Raw genomic sequence first — 27,594 nt, forward strand, 5'->3', positions numbered from 1 at the left:
CATGTATGTGGTTAAAAAGAAAAGAGGAACACTATTTCAATTTCTTTATGTCACAAAAGTACAATAAATGTCTTTACAAACATACATATAAATACACAATTGAAGAAATATAATGCCGAAACAGATGTTTAATCTATACACAATCTACCTGTTATAGAAAAAAAAATATTACGAATAAATATATCTACATGAAATTAAAGGCAATTTACACAAAGGAACCAAAACATTGATCTAAGTAAATGTTCTTAGCCTTGTTATAAACAAAAAAATGTTTTTTGTATTACACTACAATGATTGATCTAAGTAAATCTGTAGATCTGGGTTAGATCGTCAGTATGTATTACATTTCTGAGAGAACTCCCAAGAATTCCACAAAAAGTTTATTTTTGGAATAGAAATGTTTATTTCTTAAAGGGGCCTCCTCCTTCTGAGTGGTTCCTCTCGAGGTTTGAAGGTTTCCTTAGAGTATCTCTTTGCCGCTGCTCATTAGCCTCTTGGTTGGGTTAATTTAAATCACTTTGACAACTTTCTGACAACTAAAACAAGGGCTTTATAAATAGAATGTCATTGCATTTTGATGTACTGAGGATTTCTGTGGACAGCTTCCCCATCAGCTTAAGAAATAGTGCATGTGTCACTCTGAGAAATCAGCAGGAAAGAGTTTATATTCATTGTGAAGATCCCATGTTTTGCAAACGCTTTGTCTGCCGTTGTGTCTGCAAAATAAATAAAGAATTATGTCAGAAACCAGCATTCTTGCAACTAAGAATCCTCATGTACTTTGAACAAAAATAGAAATGCAACATGCAAAGTGTTGGGTCCATGATTCATGAGCTGGAATAAAAAATCCCAGAAATTTTCTATATGAACAAAAAGCTTTGTAGTGGCTTCCTTTCGTCTTTACCATAGCCACTGCCCAAGCCTGAAGCGGGGTTGTTTGGTACGCATACAGTCCACACTCAAGGTTTCCAAACGGCCAAACATTCCATGACATCCAGGGATATGGTGCAACAAAAATGTTTATTCTTCTTATATCTAACAAATAAATGAGTCTCCAATCAACTTAAAGCACAAAATACTTGATATGGAAAATACATATTATGACCTGTATGTCTATGTCTGTATGTCTGTATGGTCAAAAAACTATACCGCTCCCGCATCTAGCAAGGACTCTCCCCTCCCGAAGGCCCAACTTCCTGCCTTTATCCTAACACACTTACCACAATACAATGAACAGGCAAGAGGGGGGGCCAAATGGCTGAGTTACACTAACAACAAATGAATATATATCAATCAGGTAAATATAAATCATAAAGGTACGTACCTAATATTTCATCATTTACATTAATATTTAATATATTTACACAAATATACATGGAGCTCCATATGTTCGGTCTTTTATACAAATATGTCCAAATCGGCTCTAACAAGCTTATCTCAAATTTGGTTTTAAAAAATTAATAATTACATCCCTGTTAGTGAGCATTTCTCCTTTGTCAAGATAATCCATCTACCTAACAGGTGTGGTATATCAAGAATAAACAGCATGATCATTACACAGGTGCACCTTGTCCTGGGGACAATAAAAGGCCACTCTAAAATGTGGAGCTTTGTCATACAACACAATGCCACAGATGTCTCAAGTTGAGGGAGTGTGTAATTGACATGCTGACTGCAGGAATGTCCAACTGAGGTGCTGCCAGATAATTGAATGTTAATTTCTCTACCATAAGCCACCTCAACCTTGTTTTTAAAGAATTTGGCAATACGTCCAACCTGCCTCACTACTGCAGACCACGTGTATGGCGTTGTGTGGGCAAGCGGTTTGCCCACACATTGTAAACAGAGTGCCCCAGTTATGGTATGGGCAGGCATAAGCTATGGACAAAGAACACAACTGCATTTTATCAATGGAAATTTGAATACAGAGATACCGTGACAAGATCCTGAGGACAATTGTCGTCATCACCTCATGTTTCAGCATGATAATGCACTGCCTCATGTCGCAAGGATCTGTACACAATTCTTGGAAGCTGAAAATGTCTCAGTTCTTCCATGGCCTGCATACTCACCAGACATGTCACCCATTAATCATGTTTGGGATGCTCTGGGGTCAATGTGTACGACAGCGTGTTTCAGATCTCGCCAATATACAGCAACTTCCCACAGCCATTGAAGAGGAGTGGGAGAACATTCCACAGGCCACAATCAACAGCCTGATCAACTCTATGCGAAGGAGATGTGTCGCACTGCATGAGGCAAATGGTGGTCACACCAGATACTGACTGTTTTTTGATCCACGCCCCTACTTCTTTAAAAAAAATTTTTTAAGGTATCTGTGACCAACAGATGCAAATCTGTATTCCCAGTTGTGATATCTAGCCTAATGAATGTATTTCAACTGACTCAGTAAAATCTTAGAAATTGCATTTTATATTTTTTGTTCAGTATATTTATTAGCTACACACGTAATCTTAATGAATTCTGTATAGGAAATTCTGATATCTCACCAGTTATAAATACAGGTAAACGAGCCGATACATTCTGGACCTGTAGGCGAACTAGACAGTGGAGGTAGTTGGGTCGTTCCCTTGAAATGACGTCACATTCATGGTAGGGTAAGACCTCCACCATTCCAGCCTCCTGGCAGATGTCCATGAAGATTTTTTTGCCCTGTGCTTCCGCACTAGACCTGTAGAGGGAGGTAAGAACAGTTATGGCAGTTAGGATTTTACGGGATCATTAGTTACCTTGAAATATAAAATGTACTTTGTCCAAGATTCAAATCAAATGCAGTGTCTTTGACTACCTGCCCTAGACCTGTATAAAATCAAATCTAACTGAATTTTTTAAAAGTGCATTTAAAATCGCAACACACTACGTAAAACAATACAATTTTGCAAACAGAATAATAAAAAGTGTAATGAACAATTCTGGTGGTTAGTAAGGATATTTTACAGGATGATAAGTACCTTTTAAAATATAAAAATTTACTTTGGCCGACATAAAATGAAACGCAGTGTCTTTGATGACGAGTGCACTGCAATCAACTTTTAAAGGGGATTTCTGCTTGAGCTGAGATCTGTGGCATTTACAGAATTAATTCTCTAAAATATCAAGTCATAACTAGGGCTGTGGCGGTCATTGCATTTTGTCAGCCGTGATCGTCAAGCAAATAACTGCCGGTCTCAAGGTAATTGACCGTTAATTAACAAACACATTTTTAGCATCTCCTGGTTTCCACACTGATGAAGACCTTTGGAACATCTACATTTTTAAAAAGTCTATTAAATCTATTTAATATAGCTGACACCATCACAATAAATCCATGATTTATTTTAGACATGTCTAAAGGAACATGATATGAGGAAAATTAAGTATATTTCAGAAGAACAGAATAGCATACTCATTTGTCCTTATGGGAGTGCACACATGTGGCTATTCTGTGTTGAGCAGTTTAACAAAGAAACATGTCCTCCTACATGCTTCAATTAGAGTTACAGTTGAAGTCGGAAGTTTACATACACCTTAGCGAAATACATTTAAACTCAGTTTTCAGAATTCCTGACATTTAATCCTAGTAAGTATTCCCTGTTTTAGGTCAGTTAGGATCACCACTTTATTTTAAGAATGTGAAATGTCAGAATAATAGTAGCGAGAATGATTTATTTCAGCTTTTATTTCTTTTATCACATTCCCAGTGGGTTAGAAGTTTACATATACTCAATTAGTATTTGGTAGCATTGCCTTTAAATTGTTTAACTTGGGTCAAACGTTTTTGGTAGCCTTCCACAAGCTTCCCACAATAAGTTGGGTGAATTTTGGCCCATTCCTCCTGACAGAGCTGGTAACTTAGTCAGGTTTGTAGGCCTTGCTCGCATATGCTTTTTCAGTTCTGCCCACAAATTTTCTATAGGATTGAGGTCAGGGCTTTGTGATGGCCACTCAAAACCTTGACTTTGTTGTCCTTAAGACATTTTGGAAGTATGCTTGGGGTCATTGTCCATTTGGAAGACCCATTTGCGACCAAGCTTTAACTTCCTGACTGATGTCTTGAGATGATGCTTCAATATATCCACATAATGTTCCTGCTCATGATACCATCTATTTAGTGAAGTGCACCAGTCCCTCCTGCAGCAAAGCACCCCCACAACATGATGCTGCCACCCCCGTGCGTCACGGTTAGGATGGTGTTCTTTGGCTTGCAAGCCTCCCCTTTTCCTCCAAACATAACAATGGTCATTATGACCAAACGGTTCTATTTTTGTTTCATCAGACCAGAGGACATTTCTCCAAAAAGTACAATCTTTGTCCCCATATGCAGTTGCAAACCGTTGTCTGGATTTTTTATGACGGTTTTGGAGCAGTGGCTTCTTCCTTGCTGAGCGGCCTTTTAGGTCATGTCGATATAGAACTCCTGTTACTGTGGATATAGATACTTTTGTACCTGTTTCCTCCAGCATCTTCACAAGGTCCTTTGCTGTTGTTCTGGGATTGATTTGCACTTTTCACACCAAAGTATGTTCATCTCTAGGAGACAGAACGTGTCTCCTTCCTGAGCGGTATGACGGCTGCGTGGTCCCATGGTGTTTATACTTGCATACTATTGCTTGTACCGATGAACGTGGTACCTTCAGGTGTTTGGAAATTGCTCCTCAGGATGAGACAGACTTGTGGAGATCTACAATTTTTTTCCTGAGGTCTTGGCTGATTTCTTTTGATTTTCCCATGCTGTCAAGCAAAGAGGCACTGAGTTTGAAGGTAGGCCTTGAAATACATCCACAGACCCACAGACTCAAATGATGTCAATTAGTCTATCAGAAGCTTCGAAAGCCATGACATAATTTTCTGGAATTTTCTAAGCTGTTTAAAAGCACAGTCAACTTAGTGTATGTAAACTTCTGACCCACTGGAATTGTGATTATAATCTGTCTGTAAACAATGGTTGGAAAAATGACTTGTATCGTGCACAAAATAGATGTCCTAACTGACTTGCCAAAACTATAGTTCGATAACAAGACATTTGTGGAGTGGTTGAAAAACGAGTTTTAATGACTCCAACCGAAGTGTATGTAAACCTCAGACTTCAACTGTAGATATGCTAGTTGTGATACGTTGTCAAAACGTTGGGTTATATGTTTTGATTTTTAATACATTCTAAGGCTGCATGATGCGACTTGCATGAAAGACATGAGCTCTTTGTTTTTGGAGCAGGCTGTTAACACTTCATCAGTCTCTCATTCACAATTTGACAAGCACTTGATAGTGCCTCGAATTTCCCGGCGGCATCCCTCTAGTGTGGCCGTAATGCCCCCTAATGAAATTGAAATAAAAACATGCATTTTGTGGCTGTTGTGCCCTTGGGCTGAATATAGTAATTATAATTCTCTTCTCCCGATTGCATGTTCCGACGCACCTTTCACTCACATGGTTCTCAGATATCTCAATTCTTATTAGCCAATGCCCGCAACGTGATCAGGTTCTTCTTACAGGCATCTATCTCAGCTCTGAAGTAGGCTACAAGTGAAGACAAGACACATCGAGGACGCAACTGCGCTAATCAATCTTATCAAATTCCGAGGTGCATGTTGAAGATGCTAGAACTGTCCACGTTTACTTTTCGTCAGCTAACAAGATGAGTAGGCCTAACGAAGAGCGAAACTACTAGCCTATGTCAATCTACAATTTTTTTCATTTGACCTTTTTATTTACCTAGGCAAGTCAGTTAATAACACATTCGTATTTTCAATGACAGTCTACTGGGGAACAGTGGGTTAACTGCCTTGTTCAGGGGCAGAATAACAGATTTTTACCTTGTGAGCTCAGGGATTCGATCTTGCAACCTTTCGGTTACAAGTTCAACGCTCTAACCACTCGGCTATCTGCCGCCCCACTACCCCCCATAGTTATAAAGTTGACCTATTCTATTGGTCCGAGAGAGAAATATTCCAAACTAGGCTACATGAGGGTGATACTAACCTTATTAAAACATATAGGACTATGGGCTAGCCTACATGAGGTGTGATACTAACCTTATTAAAACATATAGGACTATGGGCTAGGCTACATGAGGTGTGATACTAACCTTATTAAAACATATAGACCTATGGGCTAGGCTACATGAGGTGTAATACTAACCTTATTAAAACATATAGGACTATGGGCTAGGCTACATGAGGTGTGATACTAACCTTATTAAAACATATAGACCTATGGGCTAGGCTACATGAGGTGTAATACTAACCTTATTAAAACATATAGGACTATGGGCTAGGCTACATGAGGTGTGATACTAACCTTATTAAAACATATAGGCCCATGGGCTAGGCTACATGAGGTGTGATACTAACCTTATTAAAACATATAGGACTATGGGCTAGGCTACATGAGGTGTGATACTAACTTTATTAAAACATATAGGCCCATGGGCTAGGCTACATGAGGTGTGATACTAACCTTATTAAAACATATAGGACTATGGGCTAGGCTACATGAGGTGGGCTACTATGATTTGAAAAAGTCACCCCAAAAAAAGGCATGTGCTGTTTCTTGCCTTACTACACACAAGCTGGGCATCATACACAAGTGATAGGCTAATATTGTCACCCATCAGACTATTTTTGATTTAATCTGGTCTTTACATATTGTAAATAATATGTGTGAGATTTGTTTGGATTTAGAATGGACCATGAACATGCACCTGTCTCGGGGCAGGGGAAAATACGTCATCTATGCAATTCAATAGCGAATGGAGGACGCTTTCTCCTAGTTCATTTTCATGCCAGCCAGGTAGGTTATACTCCTGTTTGTAAAGAGAAGCAATGTGCTTAGTATTAGCTGAGAAATATAGTATGCCAAGCCTACAGGAAGCTGATGGGATCCTCTTTCGAAAAGGTATTCTAAACTGTTTTCTCACGCAATTGCATAGCCTATAGAATTGTTGCGCAACATGAGCTCATGGGCTCTCATGAAGTGCTTGATTAGATTTGGAAAACATTTACATTGATGTCAGAGTGATAAGAGGGACAATGGAGTGCTGAGTACCAGGCAGTTAGTACGTTTGGTAGGCTACTACTGACCATCGGCAGCATCAGAACGGGAAGCCTAGTTACTGTGACTGAACAGTCAAGTGGAATTTGACTGTGGTCATGACTGGTGACTGCCAGTGTGGGAGTAATATGGTCACCGCCCTAACAGCCCTAGTCGTCACCACACATCTAAAGTAGCCATCGTAAAGGTTCTTACAAGCACATGAATAAGCTCACCGTGCATTCTCTTTTAGCTTCCGGCTGTCTCTGTAGTGCAAGAGCCATTTCCACTTCCCTTTTTTACTCAATCCCTCCAGGAAACCAGACATTTTCTTCATGTTGCCTGAGAGAGAGCGAGAGTTACTCAGCGATTCGCACATTCCATGTAATGTTGGGAGGGGACATAGCCTGGTCCCAGATCTGTTTCTTGCCAAACATGATCCATAAGAGTTGGCATGATGACACAAACTGATCTGGGACCAGGCTAGGGACATCCTAGTTGCTTGTAGAGATAACCGCTGTGAAAACATAATAACATGTAGAAAATGCACTTTTTATATGTTCTCTTGCAAATAGAGAAGCGTCCATACTGAGACTGAGTGTGTGCAGAGCTGCTCCCTCAAACACCACGAAACCGCCTTTGCTGAAGAGTTCTTGGTGGGTCAAGTTCACGATGTCATCAGGACGGTCAATACCAGCAAACAACACATTCTGAGACTTCTTCAACTCAAGCAAGTGAGGGACCTGAGGGTAGAACAGAAATCTCAAAATGACGATGTAATGACAAAGTATAACGATTCAAAAGGTTGGATTTCGAACCTGGATTGGTTATTCTTTTCCGGGAGTTTGAGATACTTTTTATAAGTCTACAATGGGTATAACAGTCTTACCTCACAAATGTGTTCAGCGATATCTTCGTTCCTTAAGATGATGTGTAGAGGGCACAATGGACTATCCTTTCCAAGGCAGAATTGAGACTGTTCTACCGCAATGTGGCCCTCTGCTTCTAACAGCTCCTACAAAATTAAAATGCTTGTTTGTAAACGTGGCGGAATAATTAATTTTGGCTTTCATTAATTGTACTAATGGTTTTCATAGACTAGTCCCAGTTCTGTTTGCACTGCATAGGCTAACGTTTTTTTACATTCATCTTACCTTCGTCTCTCTGAAGAATGGGTCAGATGATGTCACCAGTATGTAGAACCTGAACTTGTTCTTACATGACTGTCTCACAACAGAGTTCAGATTATCATGCAGGCTGTCATACATGTCCTCCTTCATCTGCCCACAGAAGTCTTTGTCTTTGCTTGGAGCTCGAGACTTTGGCGAACTGTTTCTCTTTGCATCTTCTCTCTTGAGTCTCTCAGTTCTGGATGGGTATTTTTTGCCTGCACAGACCTCAGTCATCATAGCATGGTACACCCTGAAACTATCCACAACCAGATCTGAAACTTGCGTCATCTCACTGCCCTTTGTACAGGAAAGTTTCTTAAGATGCTGAGGTTCTCCATCTGTTTCTTCAGGCATAGCCATCCTTTCAGGCATCTCCACTCTGATTTTTTGTCCTGCAAGTGATGGTATCGCCTCCCAGTGCTCCTCGGAGCCGTCCTGATCCTCCTGTAGACTGGAAAAGTGCACTGTCACAGCCGGGCTACTGGTGGAAGCTCTTTCTTCTACGTTTGACCTGCGGTGTCTCGATCGGATGTACCTGCTGCTGCTACTACTCTTACGTTTTAGCATCTGGTTCATTCTCTCTAAGAAGATGAGGGTCTCCAGATCCATAGATGACTGAGTAAGATCAGATTCATCAGCGTTATGTGTATCATCCCACCTCTTGGAGAACTCCAGAAAACTGCTCAAGCCCTGTCTGTTCGGGTCACTGTGCATGCTTGCTATAGGTTTTAAAACTGGATAGTTTTCATAGGTGATTCTGTTTCCTTTGTGATCCAAAACGGTAACTAAGCGTGGCTTTGCCACTGAGGAGTCTTCTTCCTTGGTCATATCCATCTGGCTGCCACTCCTCTTAGCCCTACAATACTTTAACCACTCCTGTTGGTTCTCTTCCATATGGGAAAGTAGTTTGTCTGATTCTTCAGACTGGATGGTGACTGACGAGGAAGTGCCTTGCTTGTTGAAGTCCAAAACCCCATCAAATTCCCTTTGCTCCCATTCCTGAGACTGGCGTAAAGAGTTGATGAAGTCAAGTCTTGTTTTATTTAACCGGAATTTACTTCTTAAATGTTTGTCATCTGATATCCAATTGGTCTCTAAACTGGATTCAATGTTGTCTTTATCTACAGAAGGTGCCTCATTTTCACCCATAACATCCTCATCATCAGCCATAACATCCTCATCAGCCATAACATCCTCATAATCTTGCAAAACTGCAATCTGTCTCATCTCTGTGGCATACTGTGTGTTATAAGGGTGAGCATTAGTGTTTGAGCGGACAGGGGTATCGGTTTGTTTGCTTTTTAGGACATCTGAAGACATAGAGTCAATATCTGTTTGTCCTTCTTCCCAGTTGTACTGTCCTCTGCTGTCCTCACTCTTGGAGACATTCACAATCATGGCAGGTTTCTGGCTGTTTGGCTGGGGCTGAGTAAAACTGTGCACTGAAAGGTTCTGAGAAGCTGCTGTAGGTCCACTGCCCACTGGAATACTCAGACGGGTGGACTGTAGGATGAGCTCACTTAAGGCAGGACGCAAGCAAGTCTCTCTTTCTAAAGCAATTTCACTAAAGTTCCCAGTTAATGTTGTTTCATTGGACAGGACTTCCGGGTGGATAGATGGCACAGAGAAGGCAGCTTTCTCTGTTAAGGAACAGTGGGTGTTGGGAAACGAGTAAGAGAAACTATGCAGCGAATGGCGATTTGAATGAGCATGCAGGTCTGGTTCAACAGCGGCAAGTCGCGTATTTGAATATGGATCGTAATCGCTTCTTTCCTTTAAAGAAGATGAGGGAGTGTTGAGAGGTGTGCTAGTGGCGATTGGGTTCTTGCGAGGATCAGCCAATACTTGAAAGAACCGATTATCAATGGCTTCCAGATGATTTGGTTTGTTATTGTTGCTGGATTTATGCAGATTGTGCAACCCAGTAGCAGCCCTAACTTTATAGAGACTAAGACTTGGTTCATGATGATCCTTTTCATTTTCAATGAGCGCAAGACCACTATCGAGGTTGGGACTGTTGGTGTCTTTCGCATTGGGCATCAAAACAGTGTTTGGTGTGTGATGGTCGTAAGAAAGTCCTGGAACGAAAGGTGGCTCGTCTTCTGTAGGAGTTGGGCATCTGCTGTAACCTTCCCCAGTGCTGAGGGGTTTGCTGACCCCATCAGCATCACAGCAGATGTCAGGAATGGGGATGTAACCATACAGCACCTCATCCACAGTTGGGTATCGACTGACAGATTCTGTCCCCTTTGAAAATATTTTTGCTAGCAGTTCACCTGATAACACATTAGCACTATCACAGACTGTGATCAGTGTCTCTTTCTGACTTGGGGGAGAATCATGCACCTCTGTGTGATTGATATCCTGGCTATTCTTCTCTACTCCAATAAATGGTATTTCTACTCCAATAAATGGAATTTCTACCTGACCTTGCGCCATATCTGATGCCTCACCTATTGAATGTAGAACATCTGTGTGTGCAATGTCTTCCCTGGGAATCAGTGGTATTTCTACCTGACCTGTCAGTCTTTCTAATGTCTCGTCTTGAGAATGTTGGGACCCTGGCGGGAATGTTGTGGAACTTTGAGTTGTGACATCATCAGATTTACTCTGACCCTGCATCAATTCTTTTTCCTGTTCTTTAGTTTGTAAATCAGCCTCATTTATTTCATGTTTAGCCACTCCTAAAACATTATTGGGCTGAATGAGTGTGTCAAACTCACCTACAAAAGGCATGTTCCCATCGCATACTGGAAATACTTGCGTGGGCAGTACATCTTTACATTTAATCTCACCATGCATCTCTGGCAGTACTCTGCTAGTCCCAGCAGAAACATCTCCACCCTGCCCCATTGGTAGTTCCTCATCCGTGGAACCATTTATATCATGCACTACAGTGGGTTCTACGTCTATGTACAGCTTGCCATTACATTTCACAGGTAGTGTCGTATCTCTCAGATCATTTCCACCATGCACCACTGCCAGTGTTGCTTTTTGGGAATCATTTTCAGTATGTGATATCTCTGGTAGTGTCTCAGCCACAGATGTGTTCCCATCACACACCACAGGTGGTGTTTTATCTCCTGAATCTTCTCCACAAATAACCGCTGGTAGGGTCTCGTCTCTAGTATCATTCCCATCCTGCATTGCAGTTTGCACCTGGTCTTTGGTGTTTCCATAATCTCTGGGAACATTTTCACTGTGCACTGCTTTGAGTGCCTTATCGTTATCAATGAAATCCTTCCCAACATGCACAGCAGTTTGTGCTTTAGTGATTTTCTTGTTTGTGGTATCTTTCCCAGCATGCACTGCTTCTGGTTTTGCTGCTTTAACAGAATCCTTCACGTTGTGATCTACTTCGTGCATCTCCTCTATTGACTCACTGCCATCACAGATGACAACGTGAGCCCCATCTCTGGCTTCATTTGCATTACGCTCAACTGTGTCAGCCATATTGGCAGCATCACCATCCATCTGCACTTCTGTGCATGGCATTGTTTTGACTGAATCGTTATCTTTAAGTTGTTGCTCCTTATTGACATCCTTAGAGCCCATGGTTTTAAGACACAGTGCGTTTGGTTCTCCATCACCCGTCATCTCCTCCTCCTTTTGGAGGAGCTTTTTGTTGTTGCCTTCCAAAACCTGAGCAGTTTGAGTCTCCAGGAGCTTTTTGTTGTTGCCTTCCAAAACCTGAGCAGTTTGAGTCTCCAGGAGCTTTTTGTTGTTACCCTCCAAAACCTGAGCAGTTTGAGTCTCCAGGAGCGTTTTGTTGTTACCCTCCAAAACCTGAGCAGTTTGAATCTCCAGGAGCTTTTTGTTGTTACCCTCCAAAACCTGAGCAGTTTGAGTCTCCAGGAGCTTTTTGTTGTTACCCTCCAAAACCTGAGCAGTTTGAGTCTCCAGGAGCTTTTTGTTGTTACCCTCCAAAACCTGAGCAGTTTGAGTCTCCAGGAGCTTTTCTTGATGAATGTACACACTTGCTGCCTGTTCACACAAAAGTATGTACGATCGATCACTTTCCAAAGTTCTTTCGTAAGGGGACACACCATTTTGGAGGGTACCCTTGCTGTCATTCTCATGGTTGTTGGTTTCATAGTCTTCATCATCACCCAGGTCACTGGATTTTTCTGACATCATGCTGTCCACACGGTCTCTGTAAACCTGTAGAGAAAGAGAACACCAAGATAAACAATTCATCATTGCAACAGCAACAAAAAAAGTCTACAAAAGATTTATTGGAAAACATATGTGGTGTAAATATATAATATATTTGTTTTCCAACCTTTAACTCAACACCTGTACTTTGTTTTGGACAAGAGATGGTTTCCTTGTGCAGGCCAGTTGCTGGTAGGTATGATGGATGATTTTTCAAATCTATTCTCTGCTTAGACTCTGTGTCTAGAGAGTCTAGCACAGTTGAGGTTGTTTTCATTGAAAGGTCCAATACCTCAGCTTCCAGGCTTAATGGTTGTGCTTTTTTTTGACCCATTTTACGAAGGTCCAAAACATCAGGTTCTGGTATCCTGGAGAGGGCTATATAAGCAGGGGAACTTGTCTTGGTCCCAGGTGGAACCTGGCCTGGTACCATTCCATGAGCCACGTCTATAGAATCCTTTTTTTCCAAACATGTTAGACTTGAGTCTGCCTGGCAGAACCTCGCAGTGGACCTGCTGTAGAAAAGACCTATCCACATGTGGATGATGAGCTGAACCTGTTCCTTTGTGTCCTTAATGTCAAAATCCCATGGGCTGTACAGAGAGGGAGTGCAGAGGGATGAAGGGAAAGGACAGAGAAAAATCAGTTTTAATTTGCAATTCCAGTCAAACAATTAGTCGACCACTCTGAGTAATATAGTATCAGCTTTTGGTCTCTAGCAAACTCTTCAGTTATCCTTTCTTCTAGCTACTGAATGCATAACTAATCAAACTGAAGACATTAGTATTTAAGTTAGTGATTGTAAGTACATACCCATGTAGGGCTCTAATAACTGTTTTATCCTTAGGGTCGTTGGTAAACTTGCTGTCTGAATTAAAGTTATAGTTTTCCTTCCACAGCCTTGTCACTTGAACTGAGCCATCTTTTACAATGAACCGCCGGAAGCGATGGAACTTCTGCCTGCACCCGATTCCCCTGCTCAGGGATTCCCGAGCCAATCCCGGTTCCTTCCTGTTCTGGTCCTTCTGCTGACACAGGAAGGCCCGTAGTGTTTGAGTTCCGTCAGCAAAGATATCCTTGCGATGCTGCTGAAGTCCCTCCGAAATGGGGACTTGAACGATTGAACCTGACAAACCCAATAGTAGAGAGGATGGCGGCAGTGAGTATGAATGCTCTTGTGAGACTAACACAACCCGCTCCCCACTCCCCACCACCAGCCCCTTGGGTGACAGAGATTGAGGGGGGAGTTTAAGCCTAGCAGCAGAAGGGTGCTTCAGCAGAGCAGGAAGGACAAACTCTGGCTCACCATCTGGATCATGAGGAGAGATGCCATCTTTGACACTGTTGTCACTTATCACCAAACTTGGGTGGTCATCTTGTTTTTCAAGAGCCTTTGGGTCTGACTGTTGTTCCAGTACCTTGTCATTACTGGTACTGCGAGCCAAATCGGCCAATAGGGCCAGAGACTCTGCAGGTGGGCACGATACAGCGCTGGCACCTTCACAGGGCCTACCCCTACTGACAACACGGCTGAGATCCGGGTCAAGTGTCACTAGTTGGGAGGATATAGCTACTGTCTCCCTTTCTAAAGCAGCTGGTGAGCGATAATGCAACCACCCTGTAGAAACAAAAGACACAAAGGAGCGCATGGTGATGATCGATACCTACATGGCTGTAAAGCAGTCCCCCTGCATGCAAATTGTTTAGGAAAGATCTTTATTTATTTATTTTTTACTTTTTTGAAGATGATAATGTTTTTCTTGTAATAGTAAGAAATATCCTCGCCAACCCACTGAACCTAATTTTAACACGATCTGTAATAGATGCAACGTTATGTTCAACAGGGGGACCGCAGCAATAGGGGAGCTAGCCAATCAACACACAGCAAGAAGAGTCAGAGGCGCCAGCAAGAGGTCCCAGATCTGTTTGTGCTGTCTTGCCACGTGCGTTACAATTACCATAGGGGATGGCACAAACTGATCTGGGACCAGGCAAGCAAGAGGCCATTAGCACGTTACTTCAGAATGCCGCTTTGCAGTTCAGAAGAAGAAGGAAATATAGAAACGGAATCGTTAGGAATTCAAGACAACCGGATTATTTCAGCGCATATATTAACTGTAATCACAAGTCAATGATGAAGAACATTGCTATCTAATTTAGCATTTGGTTTAATGAGAACAAAATAAAATCCATCTGCATGTTCTGTTATTTGCATGTGAAGTTCACAACAACCACGAATTTCCCTAAAAGGAACTTACATTTTTTCCTAATGGAGTCTGCGTGCTCATGTTTCTTTTTGAATGGTCTCCTCTGACTCGCCAAGATGACTGTTGTTGAAGGTGAGCTAGGCAAAGCCTCAGACGTTTGGTCAGATGTGGCTTGAGGTGGGACCAGGTCCAGTCTGCTCTGAATGTCTTTCTTTAATGGAATATCACTTTTTTCTGGAGATTTGTGTGAATCATTATTCAACTCCGTAGGAGTCAAGCCTAACGCTAGTGCAAACTTTGGGTCTAGGCCAAATGTCTGTTCCTTTGCAACTTCAACAGCAGCTGTGGTTCTGTCCGGGTTGGCTTTGTTGATATTAACATTTTCCATTTCATCCATGCCGGGAGTATCAGCCTTGCTTTTCTTGTTCACGGGTGATGTTTGATCTCCTGGAGCAGGATTGATGGGTTTATTCCTCTTTCCCCCTCTTGAAAGGACTGTCTTTAGTTGACTGAGGGATATTGCGACATATTGACGCTTCTTTTTGTGTTTTCCTGAGGAAGGAGAATCCGTGTCTTTGTTCAGGAGCAGTTCTGAGGGATTCAGAGAGGCCATCTTGCCTACATCAGCCATTTTGACCTCATGCAGACTGTCTTTACTGTCTAACATCCCCATGGGAAAATCTTTGTTCTCATCTGACTTGTTCAACTCTAGGTTAGGTCCATCTCCTGTTTCTATGGGTTGGGGGACTTTGATACAAGCTTCAACCATCATCTCATCAGCACATTGTTTGTGATCTAACACTTTCCCCTTAACTTTCAAAGATTCTATATCCTTGGCGATAACTTCTGAACCGTGAGGGACAAAAATTCTACCACATTCGGAGATGATTGCCTTCAAGTCCCATCGTTCGGTCTTCTTTTTCAAAGGATGGTCATCATGAATCAAATCCATACTTTCTTTATTTCTCAATGGGTGATAGTGGATTAAATCCTTGCTTTTCATTTTCAATGGGGGATCTTGGATCAAATTCATCAGTTCTCTTGGCATTTTCAATGGGTGAACTTGGGTCACATCCATCTTTTCCTTCTTTTTCAATGGGGGATCTTGGATCAAATTCATCAATTCTCTTGGCATTTTCAATGGGTGAACTTGGGTCACATCCATCTTTTCCTTCTTTTTCAATGGGGGATCTTGGATCAAATTCATCAGTTCTCTTGGCATTTTCAATGGGTGAACTTGGGTCACATCCATCTTTTCCTTCTTTTTCAATGGGGGATCTTGGATCAAATTCATCAATTCTCTTGGCATTTTCAATGGGTGAACTTGGGTCACATCCATCTTTTCCTTCTTTTTCAATGGGGGATCTTGGATCAAATTCATCAATTCTCTTGGCATTTTCAATGGGTGAACTTGGGTCACATCCATCTTTTCCTTCTTTTTCAATGGGGGATCTTGGATCAAATTCATCAATTCTCTTGGCATTTTCAATGGGTGAACTTGGGTCACATCCATCTTTTCCTTCTTTTTCAATGGGGGATCTTGGATCAAATTCATCAGTTCTCTTGGCATTTTCAATGGGTGAACTTGGGTTACATCCATCCTTTCCTCCTTTTGCAATGGGTTAACTTTAATTAAATCCATCCTTTCCTTCCTCTTTTTCAATAGGTGGACTTCACTTGAATCCATACTTTTCATGTCCTCTTTTTCTTTCTCTTCAAAGTCAGCCACTGTAGACCTCAAGATCCTTTTACACAATCCGCTAAATCTATGACGTTTCCTTGGCCGTTTCCTCCAATCAGATATAGAGGAATGACTGACCTCTGTGGGTTTTGAAGGCTGATTGGCCTTGCCACGTTGTCCATTGAGAGCACTCCCGCCCTTATCCTGTACTTTGGCGCAAGGCAAACTGGAGGAGTTATTTGTGGTGGACTCATTGTGAGGAAAAACAGTTGCAGTTCTTTCAGTGGCAGTGATGACTAACACTGTTGGGAGGTTACCTGATGCAGGTGAGGTTGAAACCTCTGCCACCTTTTTCATCACTCTCATACTGGCTATCCCAAAAGCCTTTGCCGACACTGCAAGCTGGGAAAGATCAGAGGGAACCTCCTCTTGCACCTCCTTCTGAGGCAAAGTTTTCATATTATCCTCTACGTCTGCCTCTGGTGCCTTGCTGTTGGGCTTGGTCGCCAGGGCTGGACTAGGTTTCCTCAAGACCTCTGCAGAGACTGGAGGCTGTGAAACACCAGAGGGAACCTCCTTTTGCACCTCCTTCAGGTACAAGTTAGTCTCTTCCTTCGCTACTCCTACCTCTGGTGCGTTGCAGTCTGCCTTGCCCAATGCTGCCAGGTCAGCTTTCCTCAAGACCTCTGCAGAGACTGCAGGCTCTAAAAGATCAGAATGCACCTTTTCTTGTACATCAACTTCAACCTCCTCTGGGATCAAACTTGTCCCTTCATCCTCTGTTCTTAACCCTGGTGCATTACAGTCAGCCTTGGTCTTCCCAGGTTTTTCAGAGTCATCTGCCGACACAGAAGGCTGAGAAAGATCAGAGGTGAGCTCCTCCGGCACCTCTTTTGGAGGCAAAGTTGTCCCTGGTGCTTTACTGTGTGCCTTGTTCAAGCCAGGTTTCGCAAAATCCTCTGCAGGGATTAGAGGCTTGCTAAGATCAGAGGGCAACCTTTCTTGCACTTCCTTCGAAAGCAAGTTATTCCCTTCCTTTACTGCTTTGTCTGGTGCATTACTGTCTTCCATAGTCTTACCAGGTTTCTCAAAGTCCTCCATTGACACGGCAAGTGCTTTACTAAAGTCTGCTGCTGTGTCAGCTGTGTCTCCTGGGGACGTTCCCCCTGACTGCTGCTCCTCTGGGCCACCCAGACTAGCAGGACTCATGGGGGACCCCTCTGGAGATGACAGACAGTAGTAGACATCATCATCCGGCTCATCTCCTCGCTCCTCTCGCCCTGCCACCAGAAGCTCCGTGGCTCTGGACACCGACAGCTCAAAGGAGCCCGGCTGGTGGAAATAAGATTTGAGACGTTTCCATCCCATCTCAGTCCACTTGGGGGCTGAGTATAGGTATTTGAGGGCATCCGGAACATCAAACTGATCTGGGAAGATGCTGGCCTCCCTGGATGGACTGATGGTAAGCCCAGGGTGGATGAGGGAAGCGTAGCTCTGGATATGCTGCTCTAGTAAACCACGTAGCTCCCCGCTTGGTGAAGGGAGGCACTTTTCCACCTCTGTCTCTGCGTAGTTCAGTGCAGGCACCACCTGGAGGCACTCTGGTGAGAGGAAGGGCTTCTTCGAGCAGACCTTGGTGTCTGTGGTAAAAAACAACAACAAAAAAAACAATGGCATTACATAAAGATACATTACAAAAGATTAGATAAAAATCACTACTGTATACAAGTTATTAAGTGTTCGCAAATTAAAGTTGGCCACACACACACCTCTATGTATAGCTCTGGAGTCTGGAAACACAAACATCCCCTGCAATACCTCTGGCTTACTGGACCCAGTATCTGGAAATATACAATTATAATGTCATGTTAGAAGCTAAATATCTATCTACAATATCTAAATACAGTATGTTGTGTATACAGGTTCTGTCTTACCTTCATATGTGAGGAAGTGAGATGAATGTAACAGTATAAGAAAACCATTATCATTCAGTTGTATTGTGAGGGCCTGTTAGTAAGAAAAATATAATTCATTTGAATCAAAGTCTGACACGGCAACAACATACTGCATTCCGTTCTTTCAATAGTCCGTGAGGCAAATTTAAAAACAATGAAAGCTCACCAGGTCTTTCTCCTTGAGGCCCTGTGTGATCTGAGAGAGAGAGGTGTCTTCAGCCTCACTGGGTGAAAGCTCATACAGACTGCAACCCATTCCTTCCAGGGACACTGAAAAACAGTACAACTCAATATAATAAAGTACTCCTAGTGTGCAAAGTTAGTTATTACAAGAAAATACAAAATACAGAAAAAAAGGTGATAATTTAGACATTCAGCATTCCATGGTAAAGAACGAAAAATAAATCTGTGTAAAGCTAATATAATATGCCATTTAGCAGAAACTTTTATCCAAAGTGACTTACAGTCATGCGTGCATACATTTCATGTATGGGTGGCCCCGGGAATCAAACCCATAATCCTGACGTTGCAAGCGTCATGCTCTACCACTGAGCCATACACACTCAATAAATTCTGTTGTCAAAGCTGAATAAATAAACAGTTTCATCTTTATTCAGATAAGCAACACCTAAACATTTCCTGAGAAGGTTTTGTTTGTGGTGACACTGCTCAAACAAAATGCTATCAAAATGAAACCCCCTTTTGAGTACATTTACAAAACTTCTTCGGGATCGGTGTCCCTTCCACGGGACGGTTGAGCTAATGCGATTAGCATGAGATTGTAAGTAACAAGAAAATTTCCCAGGACATAGACATATCTGATATTGGCAGAAAGCTTACATTCTTGTTCATCTAACTGCACTGCAATTTACAGTAGCTATTACAGTGAAATAATATCATGCTATTGTTGGCGGAGAGTGCACAATTTTGAACATGAAAAGTAATTAATAAACAAATTAGGCACATTTGGGCAGTCTTGATACAAAATTTTGAACAGAACTTCAATGGTTCATTGGATCAGTGTGAAACTTTGCACATATACTGCTGCCATCTAGTGGCCAAAATCGAAATTGCACCTGGGCTGGAATAATACATTATGGTCTTTCTCTTGCATTTCAAAGATGATGGTACAAAAAAATACAAAAGAACGGTTGGTTCATTCTTTGTATTACAGATCTATCGTGTTATATTCTCCTTTCACATTTCCACAAACTGCAAAGTGTTTCCTTTCAAATGTTATCACGAATATGCATATCCTTGCTTCAAGGCCTGAGCTACAGGCAGTTAGATTTGGGTATGTAATTTTAAGTAAAAATTGAAAAAAGGGGCGGATCCTTAAGAGGTTTAATTTTAAACATGACTGTACCTTCACCGGAGAAACAGGTTTCAAATATAGCCTTCGGTAATTTCTGCCTCAGGTCTGACATTTGAATTGCTCCGTCAACTGACATCATTGTTGGACTGCAATCAACCAAAAGGAAGAAAGTGTGATTCATGTGACATTCTCAAATTATGTTACCACATGAAAACAGAATAAAATGGGGAGGTACTGAAATGTGCTTTTAGAATTTCCCGTTGCGTTTCTCAATGGTGTGGCCCTACTGAACACGACCCACATCAAGTCAATTGGAGATCGATTTAGAAGATATTTTTGAAAGTCATATCATAGGGAGAGACAGTACACCTTCACAGGGTTACATTGAACTTACAGTTTAGCTGGGATTAGAGGTCCTGTGCTGGACTTCAGACCCACATGGTAGATCTGAGAGCTGATTTGGAGCTGACCCCTCCACGGATAGTAGTGAAAGACTGTAATCACATTCCATTACCATGATCATAACATTATCCAAAAGCACCAGTGCAGTGTTACAATACACACACAAAGTCTAATTCATATGGATAACACACTAGACAAAGACACATTGATAAGAAGCCATCAGTTCATTTGCTCACCTGTTTTTTCTTCCTCACTAAAAAGACAGGGAGACATTTTTATTTTATTAATCATGATAACAGTTTCATTCCTTTTTTTGACCTAATATTTTCTATTGAGCATAATGTCGTTTGTGACAAACCCCACGAGGGGAAAGAGGGAAGTGTACCTTTTCTCCTTCTCCTCTGATGCGGGTGTCTTGGTATCCCAATAGGAGAAAGCCACGATAGCGAATGGGCAGACATGGCTGGGAGGCTGGACTGCCCCTCCAACAGGCAGCTCATACATGTAGTACTGCAAAGACCAACACAAATCTCGTCAGCTTTGCTATTGTGTTGTATTTATCACTACTGTATCTGCAGGTGTATTTCATCAACTTTGCTAAATGCCTGTGGCAAAAAGACGAATAATACATAATTAATATTTTTCGTTAGAGGTAGCTTACTAAATAACATTTTTGTTTTATTGCTCTGACACACTGAGTGCATATTTGACAATTGAAGGCAACATAACACACCATGTGAGAGGGACGGATGATGGTGGAAGGAGGGAGGGAGGAGTCTCACCTGTGTTCTCTCAAAGGCCAGGAAGGAGCTGGTGTTGGCTGACACAGAACTGAGCTGCTCTGATACATGACAGTCAAACCCATTAGAGGGAGAGGTGTAGTTTACTGTGTAGTTCTCAGTCACTTCTCTGACCCTGCCCTGTAGAACCCCACAAAAAAAGAGAGAGAATTCAATTGCAGGCCCTTTCAACTAATCAATCAAATATATTTATAAAGCAGTCGTCCCAAATATATTCATCAGCAGTCGTCCCAAATTGCTTTACAGTAACCCGGGCCCAGACTGCAAACAGAAGCAGACGCACAGTGGCAAGGAGGCAGAAACCTCAAGAGAAACCTTTGGGGGAAAGGAGGTTACCCAACTGTGAGGTTACCCAACATTATGACCCGGTGGCTGGTTCTGACTAGAGGGAGTACAGCTACGACCGGAAGTGTTTTTTGTGTTTTTTGGAGCAGGTTAGGAGAATTTACGCAATAGGTTACGATAATTAACGTGGCAGGTTAGGAGAACTTACGCAATAGGTTACGATAATTAACATGGCAGGTTTGGAGAACTTACGCAATAGGTTACGATAATTAACGTGGCAGGTTAGGAGAACTTACGCAATAGGTTACGATAATTAACGTGGCAGGTTAGGAGATTTAGGTTAAGGTTGGGAAAAGGGTAACGGTTTAAAATGCTCTCATAACCAGCTACAGAAAGGTACTTCCGGTCGTAGCTGTACTTCCTCTAGTCAGCACCCCTATTGCCCTGCTACTGTGTAAATACCTTGGTGAGCCTGATGATGGCGATGTATCCAGACTTCCCGTGGTACCAGCGGTTTAAGTCCAGGCAGTCCGAGTACTTGGACACGTACACACCTGAGTTAAACAAGAACATTCACACCATTGACAAGTTTGTTTCCACAGTAAGAACATGGGGTGGTGACTGTTCCAGTATCCCCCCTCCTCTTTCTGATGAAACCAAAACAGCAAGAACATGGGGTGGTGACTGTTCCAGTATCCCCCCTCCTCTTTCTGATGAAACCAAAACAACAAGAACATGGGGTGGTGACTGTTCCAGTATCCCCCCTCCTCTTTCTGATGAAACCAAAACAGCAAGAACATGGGGTGGTGACTGTTCCAGTATCCCCCCTCCTCTTTCTGATAAAACCAAAACAACAAGAACATGGGGTGGTGACTGTTCCACTTTGAAGAATCTCAAATATAAAATATATTTTTTATCTGTTTAACACTCCTTTTTTGAAACCAAAACAACAATGATTCATATGTGTTATTTCTGTTTTGACATCTTCACTATTATTCTGAAACAAAATGTAGAAAATAGTAAGAATAAAACCAAAACCCTTGAACAAGTTGGGGTGTGACTGTTCCACTTTGAAGAATCTCAAATATAAAATATATTTTTTATCTGTTTAACACTGTTTTTTGGTTACTACATGATTCTATATGTGTTATTTCATAGTTTTGACATCTTCACTATTATTCTACAATGTCGAAAATAGTAAGAATAGAGAAAAACCCTGGAACAAGTTGGAGTGTCCAAACTTTTGACTGGTACTGTATATCTGAATGTAAGCATACGTTTAAGATCTATGCGAGAACAATTAAGTGAGAAATTTAGAAGAGGCTGTGAAACTTCACACTTTATTTTTTTTAGGTTTAGTGGTTTTACAGTTCCAACACTGCATAATGTAACTGAGGTGGTTTGGCAGAATTGGCGCCACATGCACATAATGAACTTGTTGGCTCCCCAAGTGAATGCCTAAGCTTTAGCACAGCAGGCGAACACTGTCTTGTGGCACACAGGTACATTCTATAGATATGTGATTAGATGTTCTCTTTCCTTATAATTTCATCTAACCAAAGAAACCTGTGTCACGTTGATTAACCTACACGTGACAAAACAGGAAGTTGAAGGACATAAGAGGTGACAAGTGAAGAAACAATATGTGAGTGAAAATGGCTGACAAAAAGTACTATCATACTTACTGCTACAGAGGAGAAAAAACACTTCACGTCTTACAGGGCTTCTATGGTGACCTCATAAACATCTAGATCTGTAAACTTGGAACATGATGAAACAGTCTACACAAGGACTTTGACCACTGTTTCCTTCCTCCATAACTATGGCAGTTATCGCAATCTGAGCCTAGTAGATAAAAAAAAAAAAAACTAGCAGACTTTGTCCAACTGTAGATAATCTTCCACCACCCTCCCCCTTTTCCACTAGGGCCTGCAACCGAACACAGCTTGGCTCACTATGTAACCTGAAGTAACAGAGATTTCTATTGAGGAATTCTAACTTCAAACAAAGAAATATATTTACCAGAGTTTCATTGTATGTATGTTCAGAGCTAAACTCTCATAACATAATATTCTGTCGATAAAGTAGACTCCTCCCTCATTCCTCACTTTCATTCCAATGAGGTAAAATCTCATTTCTACATCATTCAAACATTTTTACTGCAGGCCCCTAAGTATAGACTAATGTTAAATATCCGGTCCTAGCAAACACTACTGGTCTCTCCTTCCACTTTCTCTTTACACTATCATGTACGTAAAGCAGTTTCACTTTCAAAAGCAGGACAATTGACCAAACATGTACTGAAACCGAACACCTGAAACAGTACACCATTATCCCAGTAAGACAACTTATTTAAATCTCACTACTTATGTTTTGACATGTCTTTAGCCATATAGTCCACACTCAAATGGAATTAGTTTAGGTTCGTTCTAGAGACTACTCCATGTCATGTAGTGTGTGAGTTGCCTCTATATTTAACATGTAAAAGCTTATAAATGCTCCATTGTTTAGATGAGGCCTTGTTTGGTAATATGAAAAAGGTTTCAGTAGAAATAGATCAAACCAGTTTTTCTCATATTTCCTTACCCCAAGACAGGTTGTTCTTGTTTTTATCGAGGCGTTATTGTCCTAGTGTATTTAACTCCCGTGCTGTGGAACTCAAAACCCAGGTGTCTTGTCTGATATCTCGTTATTTACACAATATGGCGCAGCTCATTTACCCTTTGAAGGATCTCCAAGTGTGGTACATGTGCTGTGTCCAGGGACAACACCAGTTTTTCCCACTCTATATGCCTTAAAAATAGAAGAATATTGATTATTAGCGATTGATAACTTGATTACAATGTTTTGAGGTCGTTTTCTATGACACAAAGTTAGATAAGGGTTTCTCCATAAAACATTTTTTGGGGGAGAGAATACATGTGTGTGTGTGTGTGACTTTACGTTTTCTACAGAAATAGAGATGGATGAATGACTATAAACATTATTGTGAGAGATACATTGAAATGTTTATTTTGTTAACCTTGTTTTCGTCGTCAAACAGCAAGAAGCCATAGGACTCCTCCATTTCTTCCTCTGTGTATCCCATGTCTCTCCTCTTTGTTCGGAAAGCCTCATACTGTCAAACAACAAGTAATAGTTTAGCCTCTCAAATATAATAAAAATTTTCTTTGTTACATGCACCGAATAAAACAAGTGTAAACTTTAACGTGAAATGCTTACTTACGAGCCCTTTCCCAACAATGCAGATTTAAAAAATAAGAAAAATTAAAACTGATGACACAAATTAAAATAGAGGAATAAAATACACAAGAATGGAGCTATATACAGGAAGTACCAGATCAATGTGGAGCTATATACAGGAAGTACCAGATCAATGTGGAGCTATATACAGGAAGTACCAGATCAATGTGGAGCTATATACAGGAAGTACCAGATCCATGTGGAGCTATATACAGGAAGTACCAGATCAATGTGGAGCTATATACAGGAAGTACCAGATCAATGTGGAACTATATACAGGAAGTACCAGATCAATGTGGAACTATATACAGGAAGTACCAGATCAATGTGGAGCTATATACAGGAAGTACCAGATCAATTGTGAAGCTATATACAAGAAGTACCAGATCAATTGTGGAGCTATATACAGGAAGTACCAGATCAATTGTGGAGCTATATACAGGAAGTACCAGGTCAATTGTGGAGCTATATACAGGAAGTACCAGATCAATTGTGGAGCTATATACAGGAAGTACCAGATCAATTGTGGAGCTATATACAGGAATTACCAGATCAATGTGGAGCTATATACAGAAAGTACCAGATCAATTGTGTGTACCAGATCAATGTGGATCTATATACAGGAAGTACCAGATCAATTGTGGAGCTATATACAGGAAGTACCAGATCAATTGTGGAGCTATATAGAGGAAGTACCAGATCAATGTGGAGCTATATACAGGAAGTACCAGATAAATTGTGGAGCTATATACAGGAAGTACCAGATCAATTGTGGAGCTATATACAGGAATTACCAGATCAATTGTGGAGCTATATAGAGGAAGTACCAGATCAATGTGGAGCTATATAGAGGAAGTACCAGATCAATGTGGAACTATAGAGAGGAAGTACCAGATCAATTGTGGAGCTATATAGAGGAAGTACCAGATCAATTGTGGAGCTATATAGAGGAAGTACCAGATCAATGTGGAGCTATTTACAGAAAGTACCAGATCAATTGTGGAACTATATACAGGAAGTACCAGATTAATTGTGGAACTATATACAGGAAGTACCAGATCAATGTGGATCTATATACAGGAAGTACCAGATCAATGTGGAGCTATATACAGAAAGTACCAGATCAATTGTGGAGCTATATACAGAAAGTACCAGATCAATTGTGGAACTATATACAGGAAGTACCAGATCAATGTAGAGCTATATACAGAAAGTACCAGATCAATTGTGGAGCTATATACAGGAAGTACCAGATCAATGTAGAGCTATATACAGGAAGTACCAGATCAATGTGGAACTATATACAGGAAGTACCAGATCAATGTGGAGCTATATACAGGGAGTAGCAGTACCAGATCAATGTGGAGCTATATACAGGGAGTAGCAGGACCAGATCAACGTGCAGGGGTACAAGGTATTGAGGTAGATATAGGTAGGGGTAAAATGACTAGGCACCAGGATAGATAATAATAAGAGTAAAACATTTAAATACTGATATTAAGTTAAATTACTTTATGTTGGAAATATGTACTTAATGAATTAAGGGGCAGCACAAAATGACTTAAGTAATACACATATATACTATCAAGTATTACACAGATATTTAACAATACATATACTAACATTTACTATCAAGTATTACACAGATATTTAACAGTACATATACTAACATGTACTATCAAGTATTACACAGATATTTAACAGTACATATACTAACATGTACTATCAAGTATTATTTAACAGATATTTAACAGTACATATACTAACATGTACTATCAAGTATTACACAGATATTTAACAGTACATATACTAACATGTACTATCAAGTATTACACAGATATTTAACAGTACATATACTAACATGTACTATCAAGTATTACACAGATATTTAACAGTACATATACTAACATGTACTATCAAGTATTACACAGATATTTAACAGTACATATACTAACATGTACTATCAAGTATTACACAGATATTATCATGAAATAGTACATATACTATCCTGTACTAAGTATTGCATAGATACTATAAACTGGACTCTATAAACTGTACTGTAGTGAAATACTGACCCGTTCCTGCAGAGTAGCATTGTTTATCAAGAAAGCAGAGTTGTATCTGAAAGACTGCTTAGACTCCTTGTACATGTACGAGTTTTGCAGTGGAGGCCGAATGCTGTTGTCAAAGTTTTTCGAACCTGGTAGCACAGGTACCAACACACCTGGAGGTTGCAACAGGAACAAGGTTAAAAAGTGACTACTGTGGAGTTACAAACTCGTTCTGTTTTTACCAAAAAGGTGCCATGCATTTTATCTTCTATTCTATGCATATTGTATTTATAACTACCATACTGATATATTCTATTCTATGCATATTGCATTTATAAATAACACATTGATCATTTCAATTATTGTTTTCTATACCATTCTATTTAATTATATACTAGGTGTCTTGCATTTTCAACAACCTTATTGATTATATTCTACATATATATTTTGAGGTAGGTCTAACATTGGTGAGCATACTGTTAAAAAACAATATAAAAATATGTATGCGACAACAAAGAAACGTCTCGCCCATGTGAACACATGATTATCACTGCTAATGGCAGTCAACTTCTTTCGACCAGTATGCGCACTTGATAAAATACTTTATAAACGGTAAATACTGTAATCCTTTAGGCTAAACTAAAACAAACGATATATGACTAAAACCAATATTGTCGAGTTGTTAAAATGTTAAATTATGAATAGTAACCATAATAGAAAAGTGATAGAACATTGTGATAGACCAAAAAAAAAAAAACTCGACGTCACCTTCTCTCACGGCACCATTATCGCTTTCCATGGTTGGAAATGTATTAAATCAGTTTGTCTCTATTTCTCTGGGCTTTTGCAGACCACCTCTGTCTTCCGTGGACATTTCGACACTTAATTTCTCTATTCCAAGGAAAATGTTGCCAATCCATATGAGCGATTTGGCGCAATCTTCGTGCCAAAATCAAATCTCAACATTGCCAGTGAGTTTGGTAGGCTGAGGAAAAATATGTTGCAACCAGGAAGTAAGAAAGAGCACAAGGAAAAACTTCGCCATTAGAACACATTTCGATATTTTGTGTTTTTTTTCTGAGTTTATGCTCAGATATGTTTTACATATATCTTATATATAATGACCAAACAATGTAATCCTAACTAAACGTGAAGTATTGCTTCCAAAAAAGAAACAGAAACTTAGCTATAACTACCTGCATCCATTTCGAGACTGCTTCGCTTTCATTTCTTCACTCGCCTACCGCTAGTAGACGCATTTATGGAAGCCCATTCCCTCCACCCCCACAAAAAATATCT

General features: G+C 40.8%; 1 protein-coding gene across 7 annotated transcripts; it reads right to left on the minus strand.

Moving 5' to 3' along the window:
• Nucleotides 1–29: 29 nt before the first annotated feature.
• Nucleotides 30–27,557, minus strand: LOC124032447. Of its 7 annotated transcripts, none has more exons than XM_046344866.1 (24): nucleotides 27,492–27,514; nucleotides 27,064–27,280; nucleotides 26,320–26,468; nucleotides 24,024–24,119; nucleotides 23,722–23,794; nucleotides 21,464–21,555; nucleotides 20,699–20,836; nucleotides 20,302–20,426; nucleotides 20,153–20,169; nucleotides 19,909–20,008; nucleotides 19,566–19,660; nucleotides 18,366–18,469; nucleotides 18,179–18,251; nucleotides 18,014–18,085; nucleotides 16,103–17,884; nucleotides 14,615–15,754; nucleotides 13,170–13,974; nucleotides 12,484–12,949; nucleotides 8,184–12,362; nucleotides 7,919–8,044; nucleotides 7,619–7,772; nucleotides 7,266–7,371; nucleotides 2,511–2,692; nucleotides 30–716 (listed from the first exon to the last, which is right to left on the minus strand). In XM_046344866.1, the coding sequence occupies exons 2-24, from the start codon at nucleotides 27,092–27,094 to the stop codon at nucleotides 616–618; spliced, it is 10,206 nt and encodes a 3,401-aa protein (XP_046200822.1). In that variant the 5' UTR covers nucleotides 27,095–27,280; nucleotides 27,492–27,514; the 3' UTR covers nucleotides 30–615. The 7 variants fall into 7 exon arrangements, with proteins under 7 accessions (XP_046200822.1, XP_046200820.1, XP_046200821.1 ...); XM_046344864.1 differs by having other exon boundaries at nucleotides 8,184–12,073; nucleotides 12,122–12,362; nucleotides 14,615–17,884; XM_046344865.1 differs by having other exon boundaries at nucleotides 13,170–13,482; nucleotides 13,663–13,974; nucleotides 14,615–17,884; nucleotides 27,492–27,513.
• Nucleotides 27,558–27,594: the final 37 nt, after the last annotated feature.

This window comes from Oncorhynchus gorbuscha, linkage group LG01 (assembly GCF_021184085.1).
Source record: "Oncorhynchus gorbuscha isolate QuinsamMale2020 ecotype Even-year linkage group LG01, OgorEven_v1.0, whole genome shotgun sequence".
Classification (NCBI taxonomy): Eukaryota; Metazoa; Chordata; class Actinopteri; order Salmoniformes; family Salmonidae; genus Oncorhynchus; species Oncorhynchus gorbuscha.